This window comes from Penicillium robsamsonii (genome assembly GCF_028829455.1).
Source record: "Penicillium robsamsonii strain IBT 29466 chromosome Unknown utg000001l_segment0_segment0, whole genome shotgun sequence".
Lineage (NCBI taxonomy): Eukaryota > Fungi > Ascomycota > Eurotiomycetes > Eurotiales > Aspergillaceae > Penicillium > Penicillium robsamsonii.
In genome coordinates, this window is record NW_026643219.1 from 3,200,665 (window position 1) to 3,224,652 (window position 23,988).

Genomic DNA, 23,988 nt, shown 5'->3' on the forward strand with positions numbered 1-23,988 from the left:
ATATTTGCATTACTCTCCAATATATTGAAGCTCATCCAAATAGCCCCACATTAGCGCGGTCCCGGACCGCGCTGCCTTAGCCCCGAGACCCCAACAAAGATAGTCAACGGCAGTCAACGATACGATCGGAGAATGCTTCATGCGGCTAAATGGTTGAAGATCGACCTAACAGCTACCCCTCATGCCCCACGCGTTGAGCTCACCGTCCTGGCGGGGTAGTAGGAGCGCGATGGAGCTTTGAACTTATCCATTTTTGTGGATTGAGATAATTTGAAAAAGGGAAAAGGGAAAAGGGGGAATATCGCGCGTTGTCATGTGGTCGGGTCCAACTTATCATGTGGGTTAGATATCGGTTGGAGGTGCTCCGGTATGGGGATTGTACGATGTAGACTTTGGAGATTGGAAATGGTATAAATTCAGGCCTTCACCAAGGGTCCACCCTCCACACTCTTGTTTATTTATTCTTGTCAACTACTCAAACTGTTTACACTGTTCCGTTCTCCCTAGCTCCTTCTATCATATCACATTTACACAATATCAAAATGGTCGGCCGTCTTGAAGGAAAGAATGCCATCGTCACCGGTGCAGCTGGGTATGTACCTTTATCGAACTATGGCAAACCAAATAGAGATAATTAACCAAAAGCAGAGGCATCGGCCTCGAAACCACAATCCTCATGCTCCGCGAAGGCGCCTCCGTCCTAATGGCCGACATTAGTGACGAAGGCCTGAACAAAGCACTGTCCAAGGTGAACAGTGTCGTGCTCGCCTCAGACCGCACCGGAAAGGTGGAGACCAAAGTCGTCGACGTGTCAAATGAGTCCCAAGTCGAAGCAGCGGTCGCTCATATCGATGCCTGGGGTGGACTGGATATCATCTTCAATAATGCTGGAATCATGCACCCCAAGGACGGAGATTCGGAAGAGTGTCCCGAGGATATCTGGGATCGCACAATGAATATCAATGTGAAGGGTGTGTGGTACGGCTCAAAGCATGCTGTACGCGCATTCCGGAGGAATGGAAAGAAGCGCGCTAGCGTGATTAACACTGCTAGTATGGTTGCGCTGGTCGGGGCTGCGACGCCGCAGCTGGCGTATACCGCTAGCAAGGGTGCTGTGTTGGCAATGACCCGGGAGCTGGGTATTGTCCATGCCCGCGAAGGATTCCGATTCAACTCGCTTTGTCCTGCACCTCTCAAGTATGTTGATGTTGCCCTTTTCCCGGTTAAAGCTTTGATGGAACTGACATTTGGATAGCACACCCTTGTTGCAGGATTGGCTTGGTGATGATAAGGAAAAGCGCTTCCGTCGTGAGGTTCATTTCCCTACCGGTCGGTTTGGCGAGGCGATTGAACAGGCCCATGCGGTGATCTTCCTTGCGAGCGACGAGAGCAGCTTCGTGAATGCTACTGACTTCGTCGTTGATGGTGGGTTGACAAAGGCATATGTTACGCCTGAGGGTCCAGCGACGGAAGCACCAAAGAACTTGGCTGCATGAATGGATGACGACTTTGCTAGTTTGTACATAATATGAGTAACAGAATGACGATCAACATCACGCAAATGAGATCCATATTTGATTTCGCTGCATTGCCCGACAGATATTCCATGGTCCAGCCTCGGACGCAGGTGACTGCCACATTGCTTCGAGGAGTAGAAGTGTTCGATGCATATTCCCAAGACCAAATGTTTCAGTCATGGCATTCAACCGTCCTCGTAGACAGTCCTGTTGGTCGGGGCTGAGAAGGCATGAGCCCACCACAGCGATCGGCCAACAGAGGCCGGAGTTGATGCGTGCACTGGGTGAGAGCTCGCTCAGGTATGACATGGCTTCGGTCACTGCATTTTCCACCATGCCTTTATACATTCCATCCCTGGTATATTGGAAGCCACCCAGGGAGGTGTATAGATAGATGAGTATGGATTCTTGAAAGATCTTTCCAGCCAGATGGACCTCCGTCCCGACATTGGGATAGGGCGACCAGCGCAGAATCTGGGCTTGGATAGATGCGAACATGGCAATGTCATCAGCTGTTGGAACGATCGCCTGCGTATCGTCCATGATCCACTGTCGGCCGAGATCGAAGATGCACGGAATCAGCAGCAATAGTTCCAGCCAGCAACCGCACAAGTTGCCCACGTATTGGGTCTGAAGTAATTCGCGTGACCGTTGTTCGAGGTCCAAGTTTAAGAAAAGCTGCCCGCTAAAGCGAGCATCGATTGAGATCATGCTGACGGTCGCAGTATAGGTGTAGTATTCGATGACGAAGTCTTTCAACTCCCGTGGAACTGCCGAGTCGCTCTGGGCTAGCAATTTGACCAACAGTGAGTTCGCAGCGGATAAATGATCGAATATTGTCCCGTTCATATCACCCTTTGCCGTCTAATTTTGTTAGATTATTCAACACAATATCTTTGAATCATGGAGTCCTACCTCGGTGAAACACATCAGAAGTGCCCCCACTAGGAGCATGAGAGGATTTGATTCTTTCCCGTCGATAAAGTCGGTTACTCCACGGCGGAAATGCTGGAGGGCTTTTGTGTAGTGACTTTGGGCAATTGTATCTGATTCATCCCGTGATCGAAATGCGCGGTGAGCAGCGCTTTGCGTAATGACCAGCTGTAATAGCAAGTCACTAGAAAACGCCAGGGGTACAATCTGTACCAAAAACGGGTTGACAGGCGTGGAGCCATTTGCCATGCAGTCGGCTGTTGTGGCTAGGTAATGACTAAGAAGCTGATAAGACTCGGCATCGTAACCAGGCATCAGGGATAGGCTGCGCGGCGGCACGTTTCCTATCGAGACAGACGCGACGAGAGCATCACTGGAAGTGGTAGACATGGTAGCTGTTGACAGTCGGCGTTGATTATGGGTCTCATCATGCAGCGTCGCGTCTTCAGACTGGTTTCCAATATTCACAGAGTGCCCTGCACTCGATGAAACAGATGGTGCTCGTTGCGATAAGGGACTCCTAGGCATCGCGATTTCATCGAGCTGCTCAATATCAAATATATTCCGTTGGCATTCATCTGTTGCAGATATTGGAGCTTCGTCATCATGGCTGGAATCTCTCTTGCCAGGTACAGTTGGAGGCCACTGGCAGCCCAGGTCATTGCGCTGACAGCCAGCACAGATTGGACGTGTCTCGTCGCATTTCTTCTTGCGACGCCTGCAGGTCAAACATCCAGTTCTTACTCGGACGATTCGCTGCACACGTCGATCTGGCGGCATATTTGATTGAAGGAGAAGGAGGCAGAACACGGGATCTCAGTGCCGATCGTTATCACTGATAAGAAAGTGTGGGGTAAGCTTGGCGCTCCCGGGTGTCAGCAATGTATACTTTTATAGACAAAAACCTGGCTTGATAATTTGGTCTTTTTGTTCTTTCGGCCAGTTGCATTGTATTTCTATAGGTTCGTTTGGAAGAGCAGATGAGCCATCACCACAGATTGAATTTATATACGGAGTAAAAAGTCCTGGACCTCAGCTTCCTCACCTAACACATCGTTATATGCAGCAGCGTATGATTCTTTTCTGACCTGAAGTCGCCAGTTATCGACATTAGATTCCATAGGGCCACGTCTGACTACATGATATGTCATTAGCCCTATGACAGTGTGTTCTCCACTGGCATTCTTAGTGCGCAATCTTCGACGATACACTCACCCTAGCAGAAAACATTAACAGCCTCTATGTACCGCCACGTTTGAGACCTAAATCAAAAAAATAAACACCAGAACAAGAAAGAATTGGGCATAAGTCATGCACTATGAATTGGTGGTCTAGACTAATATAGAAACACTGCAAATCGGACCAAAGCGATCGGACTCCGAAGAAAATATTCCACACATATCAGCAATTTTGCTAGCAAATCCCCAAGCAACTGAAGCTGCATGATCCCAGGGCTACTCTTGGACATAAACCAAAGTGTCAACCAATGAAGAATTCCCGGAACCGGGAGAAACCCTATACCGGCATCCCAATGTGGCTGATTCATATTAGCACGTCACTAATGTGCCGAAGACCCGAGAATCGACACCTGAGGCTATAAGCGGAGTCACGGAATACCACGTTCCAGACTTCCGCATAGAAACTGCCCTAACTGACAACGGACGGGTCAGGCCGCCAGGTTCAGGAAAATTTGTGATAAACAGAGGGGCAAATGGGGCCTGGCCAAGGGTCACCCTCGGGTCAAGCTTTAGTTATCAACCAATCACTATGCTCAATGTTACAAATTGGAGAGACGGTGGGTTTTCTTCTGGCGTTAAGGCGCCTTTGCTTTATCCCCGTTCACAATGGTTGGAATATGCTCTCAGCCTGATGTTTTTTTGAACCTGGCTATCGGTTCGCTATAAAATTGTTCCCCGCTGTTGCAGTCCGGTTTGTTTTTTTCTTCTAGGGACTGTCTCCTATTCAGTTGGCTTTGTATATATAATTCATTATTTCCTCCCCCCCCCCAATTATTGTCGATTGGTTCTCCGTATGAGTGTCGATAATGCCGGACCATAAAGAATCTGGCTCGACCAAATCACGGTCGACATCAATATCCAGTACCGATTCCGAATTTCAGACATCAAGAACGCAGTCACGATCTCAGAGCGTGGCTGGTTCTCTGAGGACGAGGCTACGGTCTTTGTCAAATCCAGGAATGACCCAGGTGGATCGAGTTCATTCGGGACGACATCTCAATGACCAGTCAGTATATCACAGTGACAATGAGTCCAACTATGGTGAATTGTCCATCGAAAACGAGCAGAGCCCCGACACTATTCAGGAAGTGCGGAACGGGATTGTGAACGAGCGCGATCTGGATCTAGAAAAAGCCGATATTGCACAGCCCGAACTTGAGAACTCGAGGACGGCAAAGTCGAACCGGTCTCGTCACGACCCAAAACTGGTAGGTTGCTTCATATCTCCAAATCCGCGCTCGGTATTAAGTCGTGCAGGTAACATGGGACGGTCCTGAAGACCCCGAAAACCCGAAAAATTGGACCAGCAAGAAGAAATGGGCCGCTACTATTACCGTATCGTTATTCACATTCATCTCACCGGTCTCTTCGTCAATGGTTGCGCCGGCACTGCCATCACTGGCAGCGGATCTCAAAGTCACGGATGAGGTAGTCTCACAACTTATGCTGTCTATCTTCGTTCTGGCCTACGCCGTTGGCCCATTATTCCTCGGTCCACTGTCAGAGATATACGGCCGAACCATCGTTCTGCAGCTCTCCAACCTCTTCTTCCTAGTTTTCAACATCGGGTGTGCCGTATCACAAACAAAAGTCCAAATGATAGTCTGTCGATTCTTCGCTGGACTGGGAGGCAGTGCCCCACTAGCAGTAAGCCGGGCTGCAAAACCACCCCCAAGAAAATCTTATATCTGACCACAGCTAGATCGGCGGCGGTGTCCTCTCAGATTGCTTCCGGGCCGAAGAGCGCGGAAAAGGAATCGCAATCTACAGTCTCGCGCCCCTTCTAGGCCCAGCCCTCGGCCCGATCGCAGGAGGATTCATCGCCGAGAACACAACCTGGCGCTGGGTGTTCTATTCGACCTCAATAACCGACGGCCTTATCCAAGTCATGGGCCTCTTCTTCCTACGCGAGAGCTACGGCCCGAAAATCCTCCTCGACCGTGCCGTCCGCCTGCGCAAAGAAACCGGCGACGATTCCTACCAGACGGAAGCAGAGCGTCAAAATAAAACCCTGCCCGAAATCCTGCGTAGCTCACTCATTCGTCCCTTCCGCCTCCTCCTCACCCAGCCAATCGTCCAAGTCCTCGCCCTCTTCATGGCCTACATCTATGGAATCATGTACCTCGTCCTCTCAACATTCCCCACCCTCTGGACAAGCCCGAATTACTACAACGAGTCAACCGGCATCGGCGGACTGAACTACGTCTCTCTCGGACTGGGCTTCTGGCTCGGCTCACAGATCTGCGCCCCACTAAACGATCGCATCTATCGCCGTCTCAAGGCCCGCAACAATGGCGTCGGAAAACCGGAGTTCCGCGTCCCGCTGCTCTTCGTCGGTGCCTTCTTCATCCCCGCTGGCTTGTTCATCTACGGCTGGGCCGCTCAGTACCACTGCCATTGGATCGTGCCGAATATCGGTGCCGTACTGTTTGGTACTGGCAATATCATTGCCTTCCAGTGTATCCAGACTTATATGGTCGATACCTATACGCGATTTGCGGCTAGCGCGCTTGCTGCTGGTGCATTTCTGCGCTCGATAGCTGGGTTTGGGTTTCCACTTTTTGCACCGTATATGTATAGTGCTTTGGAATATGGGTGGGGGAATAGTTTGTTGGCGTTCGTGGCTATTGTCATTGGGGCGCCGGCGCCAGTGTTTTTGTGGAAGTTTGGGGAGAAGTTGAGGAAAAAGAGTACCTTTGCGGCTGGCTAGTTCATTGGCCAATTACTGGATTAGTACGCTTAGACAATATTGTTAAATGCTTCCTAGGTTCATTAATGTTTTATTCATGAAACTAAGAAGCTATGGCGAGTACAGCGGCTTTTCGGCATGTGTCTGTCGTCAGCAATGCCTCGGCTCTCCGGCTTCAGGTCTTAGACTGTTACAAGTTCTACCCCTGAGCTGCACATGTGTCTTTATTCAGAATATGACATGTAAATTATGTCGACTCACATGCTGCTTTCTCTTTGTCCGTAAACTCCATCCGATCGACGATCTGCAGGGGCTTCCAATGTACTCGTTAATTAGGGGTTAAATCACATGTGCATCGTACGAATGGAATGCCTTTGTTAATTTGGCCAATTTTGCATCGAAATGTCGGTATATGAATTATATGATGCCAAGGCATTCCTTACTTCCATCCCCACTGAGAAGATACTGGAATCGTGGGCTGCAGACCCGAGCAAAAATGGTTGGTAAGAAGAAATATTGATAGTGGTAAAAAGTATGTATTTAGATCAAAGGAAATATAGAGAAAATAAAAAGAGATCACAAAGCAGACTACCTACATACTAGTCTGCCTGCTTTCCCGTTACACGGGGGGTATAGAGAATCTATGGTCACATGATAATATGAGATCCGAGACAAAAATTAATCCGATTCGCTTTGCGAATATCACTCAGGCGATAGCAAGAGCAAGCGATGGAGTATCTACTCGCTCTTGGTCTCGCTGTTCTTGGTCTCGCTGCTGCTGCTCATGGCAGTCTCGGCCTTCTCAGCCTCGGTGTTGACACGGAGGTCGGAGACATCGAGACCCAGCTCGGCCTGCATTTGGGTAATCTGGGCAATGGAGAGCTTGGGCATCTCCTGTGCGACCTGGTAGGGCCACTTGCCCTCGGTGTGGGCCTTGGCGAAGATGATATCAACTTCCTCAAGATCACGACCGGCGGTCTCACAGTAGAAGAACCAAGCGAAGGGAATGGCGATGAAGTTGACCAGCGCGAAGAAGAGGTAGATACCCCAGTCGGACTGGTTGGAGAACACGGGAGTGAACATGACGACGGCGAAGTTGGTGATCCAGTTCATGCAGGTGGAGGCGGAGGCGGCCTTGGTACGGGTACGGAGGGGGTTGATCTCGGGGGGGTAGATCCAGGGCAGAGGCAGCGTAGTAAAGGCGAAGAAGCAGATGAACAAGAAGATACCGACAATGGCACCCTTGGCACTCTGCGCGTTCGAGTCGATGAGACATCCCATGGTGATAATGAAACTGAGACCCTGGCCGAGGAAACCAATCAAGAACAGGTTACGGCGACCGACCCTCTCGATCATGAAGAAGGATGGGATAGTAGCGAGGGCGTAGACAGTGGCGAAAACACCTCCCAGAATCAGGGGGAGTCTGCCTTCCATGTGCAAGTTCTGCTCGAACAGGAGGGTCGAGTAGTAGATAGCGGCGTTACAACCAGTGAATTGCTGGAAGAACTGTCCAGAGCAACCGATCATCATACGCTGGAAGTGCTGAGTCTTGCCTCCAGTGAACAGAATACTCCAGCTGTTGGCCTCAATATTCTGCATAGCCGCGAGATCGGCCTTCATAAGGTTGAAATCGGCAAGCACATCCTCCGCATCAGGCTCACTATCGTTGAGCTGGGCGAGAACCTTGATGGCTTCATCGTCATGACCTTGCATGACGAACCAACGAGGCGACTCGGGGAGCATAAGAGCACCAGCAGTGACGAAAATGGCGAACAGAATCTGGAAGGCGATGGGGAACCGCCACTGGACGGAGTTATCGACATACGAGAGACCGAAATCGAGCCAGTAGGCGATAAGGGTACCGACGGCGATAATAGCACCCTCGAAGCAGACGAGGAAACCACGGTTGTGAGCGCGTGAACACTCAGACTGCCAGACGGGAATAGTAGCGGTGTCCATGCCGTTTCCAAGACCGGAAATGACACGTCCAACAACGAACTGGCCCAGTCCCCAGTGAGGACCGTAGGCAGCAGTAGAGATAACAGTACCGAGGATCATGAGGAGACCACCGGCGACCAAGAGAGGAGTACGGCCAATGCGTTGACCGTAGGCCATAGTGAAGATAGCACCGAAGAAACAACCGAGTTCGTAACAGGCAGTGACCGCACCACGGAGGACGGCGACGTGCTCCGAGGTACCATGGAGGGCGGGGAATTCCTTGGTGAACTGGTTACCAGAAATGATACCGGACATCAAACCCTGATCATAACCGAAAAGTGAGAATCCAACAACGGATGTAAATGTGATGGCAATATGGAGCTTCTTGCCCCGCAAGCCGGAGGTTGTGGTCCACATGATGAATGTCCTCTATTAGACGAAGAGAGGAAAAGACCAAAGCGACATGGAGAAAGAAAAGAAAGCTCAGACAAAGAGGACACTCCGGTAGCCTTATATGCATTCAGGGCCGCATGTTATTTGCCAAGGGAAAGAGAAAAAGTTTGGAGTGACATCGGCGGCGCCATCACATTGGATAGGCAGGTCTTGCGACCCGCCGTGGGGGCCAAATGAATCCAAGTAGAGGCAAGTAGGGGCCAAGGGCCATGATTAGTGGGGTTGCGGGGATACTATAAGCAAGTCTCGCGGTTTGCCAAGTGTACCGAGCGGCTTAACTTGACCGTTTAGGTCTTGGTATATTAATTCGCGCTAATCTAACAACAGTCATTAGTCGTGTATATTCCATACGTAGGGGGCTTCGCCAAAAAAAACATGTTCACTCACCTTATGTGGGGGGTGGATCAAAAGTGATTCCTGGGGGCTCCTGGGGGGAAGCGTCTGGGGGCGTCTGGAGTTTGGAGGATGCGGGATCAGGACGACGCTGTACCGCAAGAGGAATCTTATCCGACCCTCCCACACTGTAACCCACGGGGAAGAGGAAATTGAGGAGGTGGGTCAGGGGCCGAGAATTTTGAATCCTCGTCTGCCATTGGTAAACCCATTGCTTTTTTCCTTTATTTTTCTCTTATTTTTCTCTACTTTTTCTACTTTCCGTACTTTTCTTTTTTTCCTCTTTTTCTTTCATGTCCCGTGCCGATTGATATGGCCCGAATATTACGTATTCAGAAAGATCTCGTTTCAGTTGCCTTTTTACTTCCGAATCTCGCCATGTCCGATGCCCCCGGTTAGGGCCTTCAGCCGTACGGAATACAAAAAAGTACATTAATTTTCCCGGGGTTTTGGGTGACCGTCAACAGCAATGATCATCGGGCTCACGAGACATACATATGCTAGGTAGTGACATAAGGTAGGATATAAACGATGTATCTATAGAGATCAACATTGATATCTTCTAGTAGAGGGGTTCCTCTTAAATTCCAACGAATGTTTCTCGCCCGAAGTCCGAAGTCCTTCGGGAAGAAGCTCGGGAAGAATACCGGGAATTATTCGGATGGGAGTGTGTAAACGTCGACTCCGTACTCCGTGTAAAGGAAGTCAAAAAAAGTTCGGGAAGTCAACAAGTCGGGTGGATCCATTTGCCAAGCTATTTCTACATTAGGAAGAGATGGGTCCCTCAAACGTCGATTCGAAGATTTTCACAGGTCAACACCCTTCTAAGATTCGGGAGATTTTCTTATTATTATTTGGCTCAACCAAGCCTTCCAGGGCTCCAAAAAAAAATATTCCAGGTTTCCATACCAAGAAAGTTTATAAAGCGAAGCATTTTGAGATATCTTGGCCCTATGTAGACCATATAAAAAATGAAAGGGAAAAAAATTCACACGGACCCACCCAAGATCCCGGGTAAATACTCAAAAAGCCATTTGGAGTATGGAGTAGAGCGGGCGTTGTCGGACAATTCACCTCCGGTTTGGCATTAGCCTAGTAAAATTTCTGCTTTCGGAAATAAACACGGAAACTAGATTAGTAGAGCGTACAACATAAGTGTATATGAGTCTATATTAATTTTTTCCTTATTAGACCAATGACAAAATTTTCCGAATTGTCATGCATATGAGGATGGCGACAATCCTCGGTACCTTCCCGAATAAGAACATGCGCACTGCCATGATACCATATTGGATATCAGTTAGAGTACATGGTACATATCGCTTATGCGGTTGCTTAAGCCCACGACTCATAGACCGGCCCATACGTTATGGGACAGGGCGTGCAGATCACGGCAAGGCCGTTTAGAGTCAAAGCGACACCCTCGTCATTATCAAGCCTCAATCCGCCTCCAGTGCGTGGCGCCTCTAGGGTCTTGGCATCCCTGTCCCCTCGAGTTCTTGCAAATCTTGAAAGGCTCTGGAACAAGTTTCCATGTGGCAAAGTTGAACTCTCGCAACCGTGAAAGACTTCCTTGTGATCTGAGGGAATTACTAGGAATTCGATCCCACTAGCGTTGATTGGTTTGTGGAATACCGATCTCCTAAGGTCTAACGGACTTGAAGCTAGACATGTTGATCAGAGTAGTTCAAGGTATAGCAGGGATGTCTGTGATTAGAGTTAAAAATTAATTGTTGAACTAGAGAGTCTTGGGCAAAAGTGCTGATACATTTCAACCATAAACCCTTCCAAGGTTCGACCTCGGGAATGTACTAATCTTAGATAAGCTACACGGTTCGGGGCCCATAATCAGAGAGTCCTGGAAGGATACGTTTAGCACTATCTAAACAAACTCCCCGTCGATCCCACGTGTACGAAGTATCCAAAAGCTAAAGACAAGAATCAAACGAGGGCATTCATAGCGTAACGTTGTCTGCATGATGTCTGCGCTCAACCTGCATACCATCAACTCGAAACAAAAGGATATCGGAAAGGGCGAAGGACAAGTCGGAGCTCATATGGCATATAAATAGCTTATACACGAAAACGAATGCACTTATAACATTGGCTATTAATCCGTCCGAACTTTCCATTTTACAAGAATCTGGGTATTTTTGGTGGAGCAATATATACTTTGATTGTGGGGATATATATTCCGTGGGGTAGAGGTAAACTGGGGATGCCCCCATGCATATCAGAATATGTATGTGTGTGGATCAAGTCTGGAAGGACCATCCGGGACATCCACAATAATTTGCAGTAAAATCAGAGTGCTCTTTTTTTATATCGCAAAACATAGCATTCAATCAAATTTTTTATAGACAAAGACAGCTATGTATGTTCGCATCTGAAACGGCAGTTCCAGTGCATCGTATGCATGGATTATTGGCTTACCCGGTGATACCTGACTCCTCCTTACCGTGCTTCTGTAAATCATTAGCATTGAATCATCAAAAGGGAGAAGGAAACAAGGTTCATACCAGAGTACGGTGGTACTTGATGCCGACATTGTTTCCAGTGGTCGCGTCATACGGCACAGGGCTGGCGTAGTCGTAGGTAGGGTGAAGACCGTGGTAGGTCTTCTTCACCACATCAGCAATACCATGACCAGCAGAGCAACTGCCCTTGGTGGCAGGAATGGCCCACTTGGAAGAATAGTTCTTGGTAGAGAGAGGGCCGGGGTAAGTCTGGTTGAGGTAGGCATTGCTGGTATCAACTTTCCAGTTGACATAGCCGGTCTTCTCAGCGACCAACTTGAGCAAGTTGGCGCCACAATCCCAACGACCAAGCGAGGGCAGACCCCAGTTAGCGGACAGGGAGGCGATGATTGAGTAGTGGGTAAGGAAAGTGTCGTCGGTGGTGCCCTTCAGGTGCTTGGGGATGGCATCACCAACCAGGAAGCTGAAGACCCGGTTAGGGTAGGAGTAGTTGCCACCCTCGTCAAAGGTGACCAGCACCAAGCTGTCCTTATTGAAGTGCTTGTTCTTCAGCAGGGGGGGCAGGAAACGAGCGACCCAATCGCCGGCCACCGTGATATCGGTATCGTGGGCATCGTTGGTCATGTTTGGTGTGATGAACAGGTGTTGGGGAAGGCTGTGGTGTGCCAGGTCCTCGTAGAAAGTGGTGAAATTCTTGATTTGACGTGGGCGCACGGCGTCGTTGGTGACCGAGTCGTACAGAACTAGCGGGTTGTGCTTGCGCACATACTGGTTGGGACCGCTGAGGGGGTACCGCATGCCCTGGTAGCCGGCATGGGGCATGTCCTCTTGGTACTCACCCCAAGCAATGTGCTTGGTGTCAAACAAATCGGCAATAGTCGAGACATTTGCTGGAATCTGGATGAAGTCGTCATTGTCCATGCCGAAGGTGTCCCCCCGGCAGAAGCACAGTAGTTGGGTTCCGAGGGGTGGGTGACTGCATAGTAGTTGGTTAGGAGGATACCCTCCTTGGCCAACTTGGACAGGTTCTCGTCCGCAGCAGCGGTTTCAAAGTCCTGCCAAGAGGTAAGCACGTAGTCATCGTTACCTATGTAAGGGGAAAACCCACTGTGTTCTCGAGCCAGATATTCACGAAGCGATCAAAAGCCAACCCTTTTACGTTTGACACAGGAGAGTAAGGCAGGGCCGTAGCACGGGCTGCATCAATCTCAGCCTGGGTTGGGTTCTTCTCAGTGGTAGTCTTGGCCGCGGCCAGGGCCAGGGCCCCGACAAAGGCGAGAAGAGTTTGTTTGGTGAACATGTCTGGGATGACAATAATGATGAGAAAGGCAGGGAAGATCGGCCGGGCACGCGATCTTATACTTCGAGCCTTAGAGGCACGACATTCCCCTCACCGGCTGGAAGAATCCCGTGTGGAGCGGCATTAGCCGATACCACGTTGTGATCGATGCAGGGCTAACTGGCTACATTTCCAAGCTCTTTGTCCCAAACAGTCAAGGCTTGAAATGGGCTTTGAATTAGAGTAGCGAGGGTGGTTTAATTGGGTGGATAACAGATAGTGGACCGGGTTCCTGGTCCTTGCGTTGCACGTTGTTGTTGTCCGTGCCCCAACTGGTCACTGGGCCAAGCAGGTGACCCATATATTCGGCCGCCTTGGAATATGCTTACCCTATCTTGGCTCATTTTGATTGAATCCATTATACATGAAATGATTTGCTTTGTTTGAAATCAATCTACTTTATTGTCTCTCCAGGGATAATACCCGCACTTCGTTCTGTGTTTTTCCTTTTTTGAATTGACCTTGGTTACAAGACCTATTATCATTTAGAAGTAGAATTATCATGTACTTCTCGTAGACTGCCTACATATGTGCATCTTTCAATTATATAGCCGGTGGAAGTAATAGTAGTATCTATATGCCCCCCCAAGATGGCCTTTTTTTTATAGCTAAGGACTAGGGCTTTACCAATATGCAGGCCATACAAAAATCAGGGCTATAGAAGAGATGTACGTTCAAATAGATGATGATTTTAGTTTATTTAATTTAATGGCGTTGGTTGAGATAAATGCATTTAAATTCATCAGTAGGCTGGGTTGGGTGGCCGACTCGCTTACATGGTTGACTCGTTTACCGATTAGGTTAAACGCTGTCAGAGTACTCAGTGAGCATACCTGAGCGTTATTTTGATATTACTAATCATACACTTGAATACCTAAGTAGGTACACTGAGTAACTACTCCGTGCTGCGAAATACTCAGTGAGCGGGACCTCTCATGAAGCGGTACACCGATCGGGAAATTCGCATCCGCAGCCTAAAATACGGTACATACAGCTACATGTGTATATGAAATACCACAAAAGCTCCTAGAACTGCGTAAATTACATAGTCACGTGAGAGTCACGTTTTTGTGGAGTCGAGGGCATAGGGCCAGAAAACCGGTTCGGTTCGGGCCGAGTCTTGGCGTGTATCAGTGAGAGCTGTGTAGGCAAGAATGGTGATGAAAGAAGACAAAAAGGACAGTTAGTATTGGCCCGATGTGAAAAATCACTTTTAGTCATATATTTACACTGCCTCTATGCGAGATAACAGGTATAAGGGAAGAAAGGAAGAAAGAAAGAAAGAGAGAAAAAGTTTCGAGAAACCGTTATAATGGAATGATACTGCACCGGACACGCTAGAGACATGTATATCGCTCACATCGCGCTCACGCCCCGTCATGACCGCTCCTCGATGACACAGCGAATCTAGCCGTTTATCTTTGACACGGATAGAAAACCCTACGATAGTTTCGGCTAGGTCCCTCATGTGAGATTTCTTGGCGATATCCCATGGGCCATACCATACTCGTGTAAGCGGAGGAATCTATTCTCGGGGTAGTTTTTCAACCCTCGAAATTCTCCTTTTAGAAACTATACGTAGTCCTCGTGGTAGCGGGCGAGTGTAAAATACAACCCATGTTGATTCAAAGAGATCAAGAGGCGCCTACAGCAATTAGCACGAAGATACGCGAATCTTCACACCCCAATTACGTTTCCAATAGATGGAGCTGCAGCTGTTCCTCATTTTTCATGATCCAGCTGACCATTTCTGCGTCTTCTTGCCACTCGACCAACGGATATTGCTGGGGGTCCTGGATTCCAGCCTTTACCTCCACAATAGCAAAAATAGAAATGTGCCCTAAGGTGTTCTTTGAAATCCCATGGTTTATAGCCCACTCTCCACCCTCATGTCTTTGTAGCAAGCCTGACAGAGCAGTCGTATTAAATAGCTAATTTAAGCTCATAGACGCAACAGGGCCGATAAGAGAGCCAATAACAGAATTCAGCTCTTCCAAGGATATCGGAACTAGCTGGCTCATATCATAACGAACGAAAAGTTCAATTGGTGCCGTTTCGTCATCCACAAAACTCCATAGCTGAGAATATTATAAAAGTAAGCTTTCTCCATGTAATGAAGCTTGAATTATTCTTCCATGTTTCTGTCCCGTATATGATAAGAACTAATAACTATGAAAAATGAGCGAGTGCTTAGGGATTCTAGTAGCTAGGAAGTATAAGTAAGACACTGACTGGATGGATCGGGTGGTCCCGGAACGGCCGATCTGATGTTCGAGTAACTATCACGGTTAGTTAGAACAGCGCTTAACTAGTTAACTAGTTACTTCTTAGAGAGTAAGGTAATTCTCTGCGTGATTTACGGGAATATCAAATAAAAGTTCTATAATTATATGTGGGTTAAAGCTTAGCTAAAAAAACTTCTCGGAGACTTAGTATACGTAAATAATTCCTTCTATTAAGTCTAAATAGTTTAGCAGCGCTATATTTCTATTTCGTTTTAGCATATTTAGCCCCTAAACATAGTAGAGTAAAAGTGAAAAAGTGAAGTGCACTAACCTCGATTCGTATATAGATAAAGTCCCGGGAAAGCCCTATCTAAGGAATCGTCTACTAGGATTAAATATACTAATGTGTTTATATGGTATGGTCTTCCCAGGCACCCGGCCCATATAAAAGTGATAATGTATCCCATCTTGATTCGGCGAATTCTAGGGAATTTTAGACCTTAGGGTCATTCTGGACTTCTCGTAGTAGAGTCTGGAAGTCCCGGGGGTTACTAATTCGTTAAAGAGTCTGTGGAGGATGATCCGGAGCCATCGACACCGTATCGAGTGGATATCTTTAAAGCATCCTATCCGGATTAGACCGAAAGAAACATCGATTAAATTTTATAGAGCTATCATCTGTCATGCTAACTTGCCGGCTATGGATTCTGAGGCCTTATAGATCACCAGGGGAAAGAAACCAATATTCACAGCTCTTAAGGAGCTTTTATAGAGTCGCTTCACTTCATCGTAACGGCTGGTCTGGGTTTATTTGTTCATTTCCGCGTGAAAGGGGAAGAGTTAAGAACTTCGAGAACGAGAGAAAAATCGATAGAATTGATGATGAATGGAAGGACGATGAAGTGATGGTGACAAAATAAGGTATGGCGAGTGTACTGGTAAAAACCACGATAGTAAAATTCTTTAACTAAGCAAAAATGAACTGTCCGGATTTGAAAATTTGTGCGGACCATGTCAATAAGTCTGTTAATATTAATAGGAAGGATTCTATTTAGTCCTAGACCCCATATTAGACCCGAGGGCTGTATGGTATTATTGCAACCGGATCAGTGCCTGGCGCTTCTGTCGGACATGGATGATGTGAAGGGATTGGAACTTGGAACTCTTTTTGATATCCGTCACGCCGGAAGAATGTCGTACTCATGTAACCTGAGATTGGATGCAAAACTAACGCAAGTCGACGCTAGATATTAAATAAAAAGCTTTCATTCGCATCGGCTATGTGTGCAAGCCAGCTGCTCTGATGCGTTTGAGAAATTCTTCCAGCTCGTGAGAGTCTCTCGCACCGATAGTAATTGCAGCATGGCTGATCGACTCGTCATGGACCCAGCCACTCACGATAAGACTACCATTGTGAATATTGTCTGCAAACCTCTTCTCGAACTCATCCCGAGAATACGAGAAGTCAACCGTAGTCATGGTAGCCTTAAACAGCTCGCGATGGCAAAAGTGTCCCTTGAGAAGGCCTAAATGGAACGTACCGGTGACCCGGACATTGAGATCAATAATAAACTGCTCTCCTGAGCATATATCGGTAACGATGTCCACACCAGCCGGTCCATGATACCCTTTACTATGCAAGAAAACTGCCACCCCCTCCACAATGGCGGCAAAGCTCTCACAAAGCCCCGGCTGCTCTCGGTACGAGATTGAGCCACCGGTCCAATGTCCCTGCTCGTCGAAGAGCTGCTCACAACAAGCAACAAAACGCACCTGCCCCTTCTGTGTGACGAAAAGCGACAAAGCCACCACTGGCCCCGTAATGAAATCTTGAAGCACCAAGGAGCAGGGATATAGGTGATGATTGGATCTGTTGATCTGCTGTAGCATCGGTTTCAACTGCGTCGTGAGGGCATGCTTCACTCGGTCCCTTTCGGCTTCCGTGGTGATCGCATAGGTACCCATGCCGGAGACGGACTGTGGAAGCTTAATCATAAAGGGGGGTTGACGCTGGTCAATTAAGTCCACAATCCGTGCAATCTCTCGTTTCAAAACAATCGGGTCCCCGGAGTCGATAAGACAGGTGTCAATCACCTGAGATGGGGGTGTCGTCAAGCCGGACAGAGCAAGTCCACGTTTCGACAGGATCTCGTAATGGATCTCCGGATTAATGAGATGAGGCAGATGCGACAGACAGTCCGTAGGGAAACAGACAGCAATCTGCGCTCCGGCGTCTAAAGATATACTTTCCGGGCTGTTCACAAAAATCAAATTTGGCTGCTGATCGGGTATTAACTGGGCGAAGGTCCGACGGATATCAACATGGTGAGCGGGTAGTTTGTCTATGATTTGGATTGTTTTGTGATTCGCTTCTTGCCGGTTGTTTTTTGAGTCAAAATCCGAGATGATCAGGGGCATCTGGCCTGCGGAGAAGGCGTACCGCTGGGGCACCATGTTCCCCGCCGTTTTAAACGAGGATGCCGCGTTCTCATCATCATCTTGAAGTGTATATCCGTAGGCAAATTTGGTTGACGATCCCTCATAATAACCCCCGACTGGCAGAGGATAGTAGATAAGAACCGTGTTCATGACGCCTTCATTGCCCTCTGAGTAGAGGTCGTGCAGGGTGTAATCGAGTGTTACGGGAACCGCGGGAGCCATCTTTTGTTGGCCTAGCTGCCTGTTTTGTAGGGTACGATTGGAAGAGGATTTGATAAAGGGTTCATGTGGCATTGATGGTACGGGCAAGGAATGCCGAAAGGTGTTTATAAATAAAAGGAGAGCTGGATAATAAGAGTTATTGCAGAAGGGTAGGGACGCATGAGACACTTTATATGATTGAGTCAGTCTTGTCTGATGGTACCTTCGCATTCAATGAGTGAGAAAATGGCTCTGGTGGCTTGCTGAATTGACCTTCGGAATGATGATCATCAATGCACTCTCCAAGTTCGTAGTAATTATTGGTGTTCGGCTGGTCCAGTATGTACAACATACATTGCGCTCATGATGAGCAATTCCACTAACGGTTTGGACATCTATCCTTATGAGGCGGCAATTTACCATATCCATTGATAACCAAGTGAAAATTGTCCACAATTTCATGACGGAAAGACACCACATGGCGCTGGGCTTTACACCCAAACTTTACCACCGATAATGAACTACAAAGGAGATCTTCCAAAGTTAGGGTCAAGACTGACCTCATTAGGCAGGAGAATAGCATCCAATTTATTTAACTTGAGTGAGCTGTTGAGCAGGAAATGTCGATGAGCAAAACAATATCATTTTATCATCCATGTAAGCGCCCTCTTGGCGACAGGGGGAGCATAGACAGCCTCGAATTCAGACCTGTAGGTAAATATTTGCTTTGTTGTTTCGCTCTGCCCTAAATGTATTAATGAACTAATACTATAACACCAGCCAGAAAGGGCTAGCAAAAGCCAGGTCAGACTAGAAAGTAAGTAACAAGAAATAGACGGCCAAAAGACGCCCAGGGCTAAGAAGATTGACCAGCAGCAACCATCTTGAAGGATATCTAGTGTGGACCGTGCCTGTCTAAGTGCGGCCCGAGCCCACAGCCATAACTACCAGCTGAGTGTATCTTGCAGGTGCATAAGTATGGACATCCCATCATACCAATTGATTTTGGCCTTAAACTGCTGCCATTGAGTCAAGGCTGCCGCTTTTGCCATCTAAATTCGATCAATAGACAGAAGGGGCATTCAAATGCCAAAGGGTTTGGATATCGGGTGTGCTGCGAGCGATTTATTCCTCAAGACAGTACCTAAGTACACCTTAACTGACTACATATAAAAATTCAAACAAATAATTCAAATAATTCGTTTTTATTTCTCCGCATATACTTTAGCCCTGAAGAATGCAACATGTGTACTTGTGATGTTGGGTAATTGCCTCAGGGTAGTAAGTCCAGACTTCCCGTTAGTATGCTGTCAAATATCGAGTACAACGACAGGTCAGATACAGAAAAGTTACCACCCGATCCGACTCTGGAGTATCGTTGGACCTCAAATCCAATAAACCCGTTTTGGCCTGCTTCATCGATAGTCAGAGTTTTATTATATTGAATTTCCATACACGCAAGCCACGTACATCGATGCTGATACTTCCGCATTCTCACTGTAGTTGGTACCTAGTGTTAACTGGTCTGTCACATTATTTAAGCCCTTTCGTCATTGGGTGGCTGAATCACACCGACATCTGAATCACACCGACATCTGAATCACACCGACATCTGAATCACACCGACATCTGAATCACCAACATCTACAGTGACGATCCATAAGTTTGAGCACCCCAATTCTGCCAGCTTTAATTCCACCAATCAAAGTATGGTCGGTGTGACAATATAAGATTATTAAGTAGACGGTAGCGGAAGGGGTGCCATGGAGATGGACTATGGCCACGAACAGGTGAACCCCTCGTTCATAGTGAATACACTCATTAATATGTATTTATAATGAGAGTCTAGCAGCTAATAGAGCGTACAGAATCAACATGACTCGACAGAGCTGTTTTACGGCGTAAAAAACGGTGGACCTTGTGTTCAAGAGCTAGGCAGTATTCTGACCCGTTCGGGTCGTCTCAATGCCTTTCCGAAGGTCCTCCTTACGGTACAGCCATTTGAGCTATGTGATGATAAAAAAAAAAGACTGGTCATCGCAAGACCCTCGCCATGTTTTTGGTTGATCTGCATATTCCAATTCTGTTCATCGCCAATATACCTCTGTAGCAGAAGGACCAGTGGGCTACTAAAGTGCGAAACTGCCCTTGTACAATACTCTTCCACTGGAGATCTTCGATATGATCATTAGGGAGGTCTGCTTTCTTCTCAGCCAGGGAGATTCATTAGTCGCGAGGCAGGGTCTGATGTTCGAACAGGGAGCTATTTATGAGAGTATGATCGATGACCCGGAAGAGGTAAGTTTATCGGGAGCAACAATTTAAGGCACCGGGGGAAAGGTCAGATTACTAAAGATACCTAGGCAACCTTCAATGTCTGCGAAGATTGAGTCTAGGAACATCCAACAATCCCTGAACGGGAGACAGAAGCGAAAAATATCTTTAGGTTGCATCAAAACCCCACCGATCCCCGTGTCGTTGCTCATTTGACAGACCAAAGCAAATATCATTATTCGGTTAGGTAGCTCCATTTGAGGGCACTATATATCAACCTAAGACTCCATGTAGCCTCGGGATCAGGGATTTCACTACTAGAAGAATATGTTGTAATTTACTAACTAGTTCCACCGAGTGGATCACCCAAAACACATAGTAAATGAGGTTTATTCTACATTTATATCTCGACAACCCATTTTTCCGTCGTATTTCATTTCTTGTAGAGAAGTGTTGATAAGCCTTATTGATTCTATATATCAGTCTTGAATAAATCTAAAAGCTGCAATATTATGGTATTGAAAATTACGTTGCCGACAATCAGAAAAATAGATATCGCAGTCACAACGTCGTATATATATCCCAGACTCATAAGACAGGCTAGATATCATCTTAAAAACATTACGCTATAAGGAAATCTCTATATAGACTACCGTTGTTGAGATAGTAAGTGGTAATTCATCCCATTGACTATGTGTTTTGGGGTGATCCACTCGGTGGTGTGATCCATTCGGTAGTGAAATACGTTACTTATTCGGTAAGCGAGTGGCCATCTCCAAAACGCATAGTGAATGCGATAAATTACAGTGTTGGATCTTAACAACGAAGGTCTGTAGGCATTTTCCTTTGTAGTCTAATGCTTTTTAGATATTAACTAGCTACTTTGAGAAGTTTGGAAAATTTTTATGGAGTGTTAATATATACATATTCCTGCTTTATAGCTATGTATTTTTCAATACCATGATAATGTAACTTTAATATTCCTTGAAATTGACATATTGTGTTAGCAAGGTTAATCAACAGCTATCTATAGGCAATGGAATAAAATAAAGACGTGATTGTTGAGATATGATGCTGTAATTTATCGCATATACTATATATGTATTTTGGAGATGACCACTCACTTACCGAATAGTTAGCGTAGTTAGGTAGCTTCGTGTTTATTTGTAGAGAATCATTCCTTCTTCTCCTCCCTCCTCGCTCTATCAGGATTGGATGTTTAGGTATATCCTTAATTTTGGACTTTTTAGATGAAACTGCTTCACATGCAGCTGATATTTGCCTAGAATTCACGCACCGACCCCAGTAATCATGGAGCCGCCAGGTCCCCTCCATAACGTGCCACATACCCTACCCCTCTTTGGCATCTGATAATATCAGAATTTATGTTCACAAGTCTCTAAACGGCCCGCATTTATGTTCAGATACTCGATACTCCATGTGTCCCAGGAAAGTGATATATCACATTAGGTAAGGATCGACATACTCATTGCCTATAGGGCTATGGGTACCCAAGACCAGTTCAACTTGAATGTGATCAGTCAGTTAACACCTTGGAGCTCTTGTGTGCTCAACGCACAACAATTCTCCTACTAGATCATATACCTCTGTTCACTTTACAATATGATCTCGCTTTTAGACCTACCTGTTGAGATTGTGCTGCTCATAATCGACTGCTTCTTCTCCCAATTTGCCGCAACGGAACCAGACAACAGTGAAGCCTCTATCGCAACCCAAAAAGACTTGAACGCGCTTTCACAGACAAACAAATGGCTCTATGACAAGTTGGAAGCCCGCTTGTACAATTTCAATGCACAACATTGTGGCCAAACATCATTGGCGTTCGGCGCTTTCTGTGGCTATGACACCGTCGTTCAGAAGTCTCTGGCAGTAGACTCGTCAAATATAGCAAAAGATTTGAGGTTTCCAACACATGACTGTCGAATCTTCCATTCTCCGCTTTGCTGGGCAGTCCAGGGGGGTCACATCTCTATGATCAATACCCTTGTTCAATCTGGCGCCGACCTTCATGGGGAATGTGTCCACGACTGCTGTAATGCGCAGCTTCTTGGCCAGGCCGCAAGGAACGGTCATTTGGATGTGATGAAAGACCTTGTAGGAAGAGGTTTCCGTCCAGATATCTTGTGGGAAACTAATTTCGCAAATCTGCTGAATGATGACGAGCCAGGGCGCAAAGCCACTCTCCGCCTGGCTGCTGAGGGTGGCCATATCCCGTGCGTTGATTACATTCTTGCTATGGGAGAGTATGATAATCTCACTTGCAAACAATACATGCACAGAATAGCGATGATTGTGCCTGCGACAGTGGCAAAGGGTCATATAGAGTGTGCCCTGTTTCTGCTGAGCCGCAGTGGTATCGTTGAGAGAACTGGCTTTTGTAACTGTGGAGTCAAGCCCGCCAGGTCTCTAGTTTCCAATCCTCCCAAGCTGACCATGGCACTGGAAGATCCATATACCATGAAGAAGTATGGCCCTATGCTTCTTTACCTAGGAGTTGCCACTGGTTGTCCACCCTTATTTGAAGAGATGGTTCGACTGGGTGTCCATATTGATACACGATTCCACGGAGGAAACACGCCGCTCTGCCTTGCTGTAATAGAAGCACGAGCACCCGAAGAAATAAAGAGATTGTTGGAGCTAGGTGCCGGGATCAATGTGGGGAATTCGCAGAACCAGACACCACTTTATATTGCAAGTCTACTTCGACTCAAGGGAGTCATGAAGGTGCTCCTGAATGAAGGTGCCGATACCGAAGCGTGCGGGATTCGATCTAGGGTTGCTCAAACACCGCTGTGTCTCGCAGTTGCCGATTTTGGGATTCCCGTGTCAAATACAAACTATTCAAGGCGCGCTGCCCGGTCTCCCAGTAACGAGATTGTGTCATTGTTACTGGAGAATGGTGCCAACCCCAATTACGCAGATCCAGAGCTTGGTATAACTCCTCTCTGGCTTGCTGTTAGGCCACACAACAGGCTTCAGCCCTTTGCTAGGGATGATATTGTACGGTTGCTTCTTGAGAACGGCGCAGACCCAAAACTAGCATCGCGAAATCAGTCAATATTGTTCTGGGCTATATCACACTGCCACTACGATACGATAAAAATGCTCCTTGAGTGCGGTGCCAATCCTAATGACTATGGGAGCAATTTTGACGGCTCAAAAACCCACCGTTCGGGGAAACCGCTATCACCTCTGGCGAAGGCTATGAAGCTGAAAAATTATCGGATAGCTGAGCTTTTGCTTGATCATGGTGCAGACCCTCTTGTCTCGCATTGGAAGGAGACGTCACTGGTTCATGCGACAAGGTCTATGAATTGTTCGTTCATTGGGAAGATGATTGCCGCAGGCCTAGATGTGAACGAGTCTGTGATGGACGAGACACCTCTCCACCTGGCTGTCTGGCAAAATAACGTTGAAGTGGCGGAGTTACTACTTCGTCGAGGAGCAGATCCGAATATCAAGGTTGGGGGGACTTCATGTTATTCATCAAGTTCAATCTTGTGGTGGGCTTCCTATTGTCCCTCTCCAAGTGGTGCAGCCATGGTAGAGTTGCTATGTGCGTATGGTGCCAGGGAGCTGTATGATACTAATGTTTACACGGATGGACGCACACCCAAGGTTGTTCCTCCGGTTTCAGGATACTTGTAATATGACGAGGATGGATCAAATAGTTTGTTTTGCGGATCACAGGAAGTCCATAGCTATCTCTTCCACCGTCCGGCAGCCGATTGACCAGGAATCCAAATGGGTCATCCAAATACATGTACCATATCTAGTTTTGACAGAATGTGCTCTGCGAATACATGGAGACAAAATTAACATAAAACAATACCAATTCTTTGCTCGTTATT

At 47.1% G+C, this 23,988-nt stretch overlaps 7 protein-coding genes across 7 annotated transcripts; 3 read left to right on the forward strand and 4 right to left on the reverse strand.

The window, feature by feature from the left end:
- Positions 1–542: 542 nt before the first annotated feature.
- Positions 543–1,496, forward strand: N7447_001260 (oxidoreductase, short-chain dehydrogenase/reductase family; the record flags this gene model as incomplete). The annotated part of the gene is made up of 3 exons (XM_057225536.1): positions 543–592; positions 649–1,197; positions 1,256–1,496. 3 exons carry the CDS (start codon positions 543–545, stop codon positions 1,494–1,496), a joined length of 840 nt encoding a protein of 279 aa, XP_057089552.1.
- Positions 1,497–1,553: 57 nt separating this feature from the next.
- N7447_001261 (Zn(II)2Cys6 transcription factor) lies at positions 1,554–3,230 on the reverse strand (the record flags this gene model as incomplete). The annotated part of the gene is made up of 2 exons (XM_057225537.1): positions 1,554–2,381; positions 2,433–3,230. The coding sequence occupies 2 exons, from the start codon at positions 3,228–3,230 to the stop codon at positions 1,554–1,556; spliced, it is 1,626 nt and encodes a 541-aa protein (XP_057089553.1).
- Positions 3,231–4,494: 1,264 nt separating this feature from the next.
- On the forward strand, positions 4,495–6,398 carry N7447_001262 (MFS transporter; the record flags this gene model as incomplete). The annotated part of the gene is made up of 3 exons (XM_057225538.1): positions 4,495–4,896; positions 4,946–5,335; positions 5,391–6,398. The coding sequence occupies 3 exons, from the start codon at positions 4,495–4,497 to the stop codon at positions 6,396–6,398; spliced, it is 1,800 nt and encodes a 599-aa protein (XP_057089554.1).
- Positions 6,399–7,115: 717 nt separating this feature from the next.
- Positions 7,116–8,732, reverse strand: N7447_001263 (Major facilitator superfamily domain general substrate transporter; the record flags this gene model as incomplete). The annotated part of the gene is made up of 1 exon (XM_057225539.1): positions 7,116–8,732. One exon carries the CDS (start codon positions 8,730–8,732, stop codon positions 7,116–7,118), a length of 1,617 nt encoding a protein of 538 aa, XP_057089555.1.
- Positions 8,733–11,590: 2,858 nt separating this feature from the next.
- N7447_001264 (putative acid phosphatase) lies at positions 11,591–12,938 on the reverse strand (the record flags this gene model as incomplete). Its single annotated transcript, XM_057225540.1, has 4 exons — positions 11,591–11,626; positions 11,681–12,528; positions 12,588–12,693; positions 12,747–12,938. 4 exons carry the CDS (start codon positions 12,936–12,938, stop codon positions 11,591–11,593), a joined length of 1,182 nt encoding a protein of 393 aa, XP_057089556.1.
- Positions 12,939–16,480: 3,542 nt separating this feature from the next.
- N7447_001265 (putative solid-state culture specific protein) lies at positions 16,481–17,863 on the reverse strand (the record flags this gene model as incomplete). Its single annotated transcript, XM_057225541.1, has 1 exon — positions 16,481–17,863. One exon carries the CDS (start codon positions 17,861–17,863, stop codon positions 16,481–16,483), a length of 1,383 nt encoding a protein of 460 aa, XP_057089557.1.
- Positions 17,864–21,739: 3,876 nt separating this feature from the next.
- On the forward strand, positions 21,740–23,785 carry N7447_001266 (ankyrin repeat domain-containing protein; the record flags this gene model as incomplete). The annotated part of the gene is made up of 1 exon (XM_057225542.1): positions 21,740–23,785. The coding sequence occupies one exon, from the start codon at positions 21,740–21,742 to the stop codon at positions 23,783–23,785; it is 2,046 nt and encodes a 681-aa protein (XP_057089558.1).
- Positions 23,786–23,988: the final 203 nt, after the last annotated feature.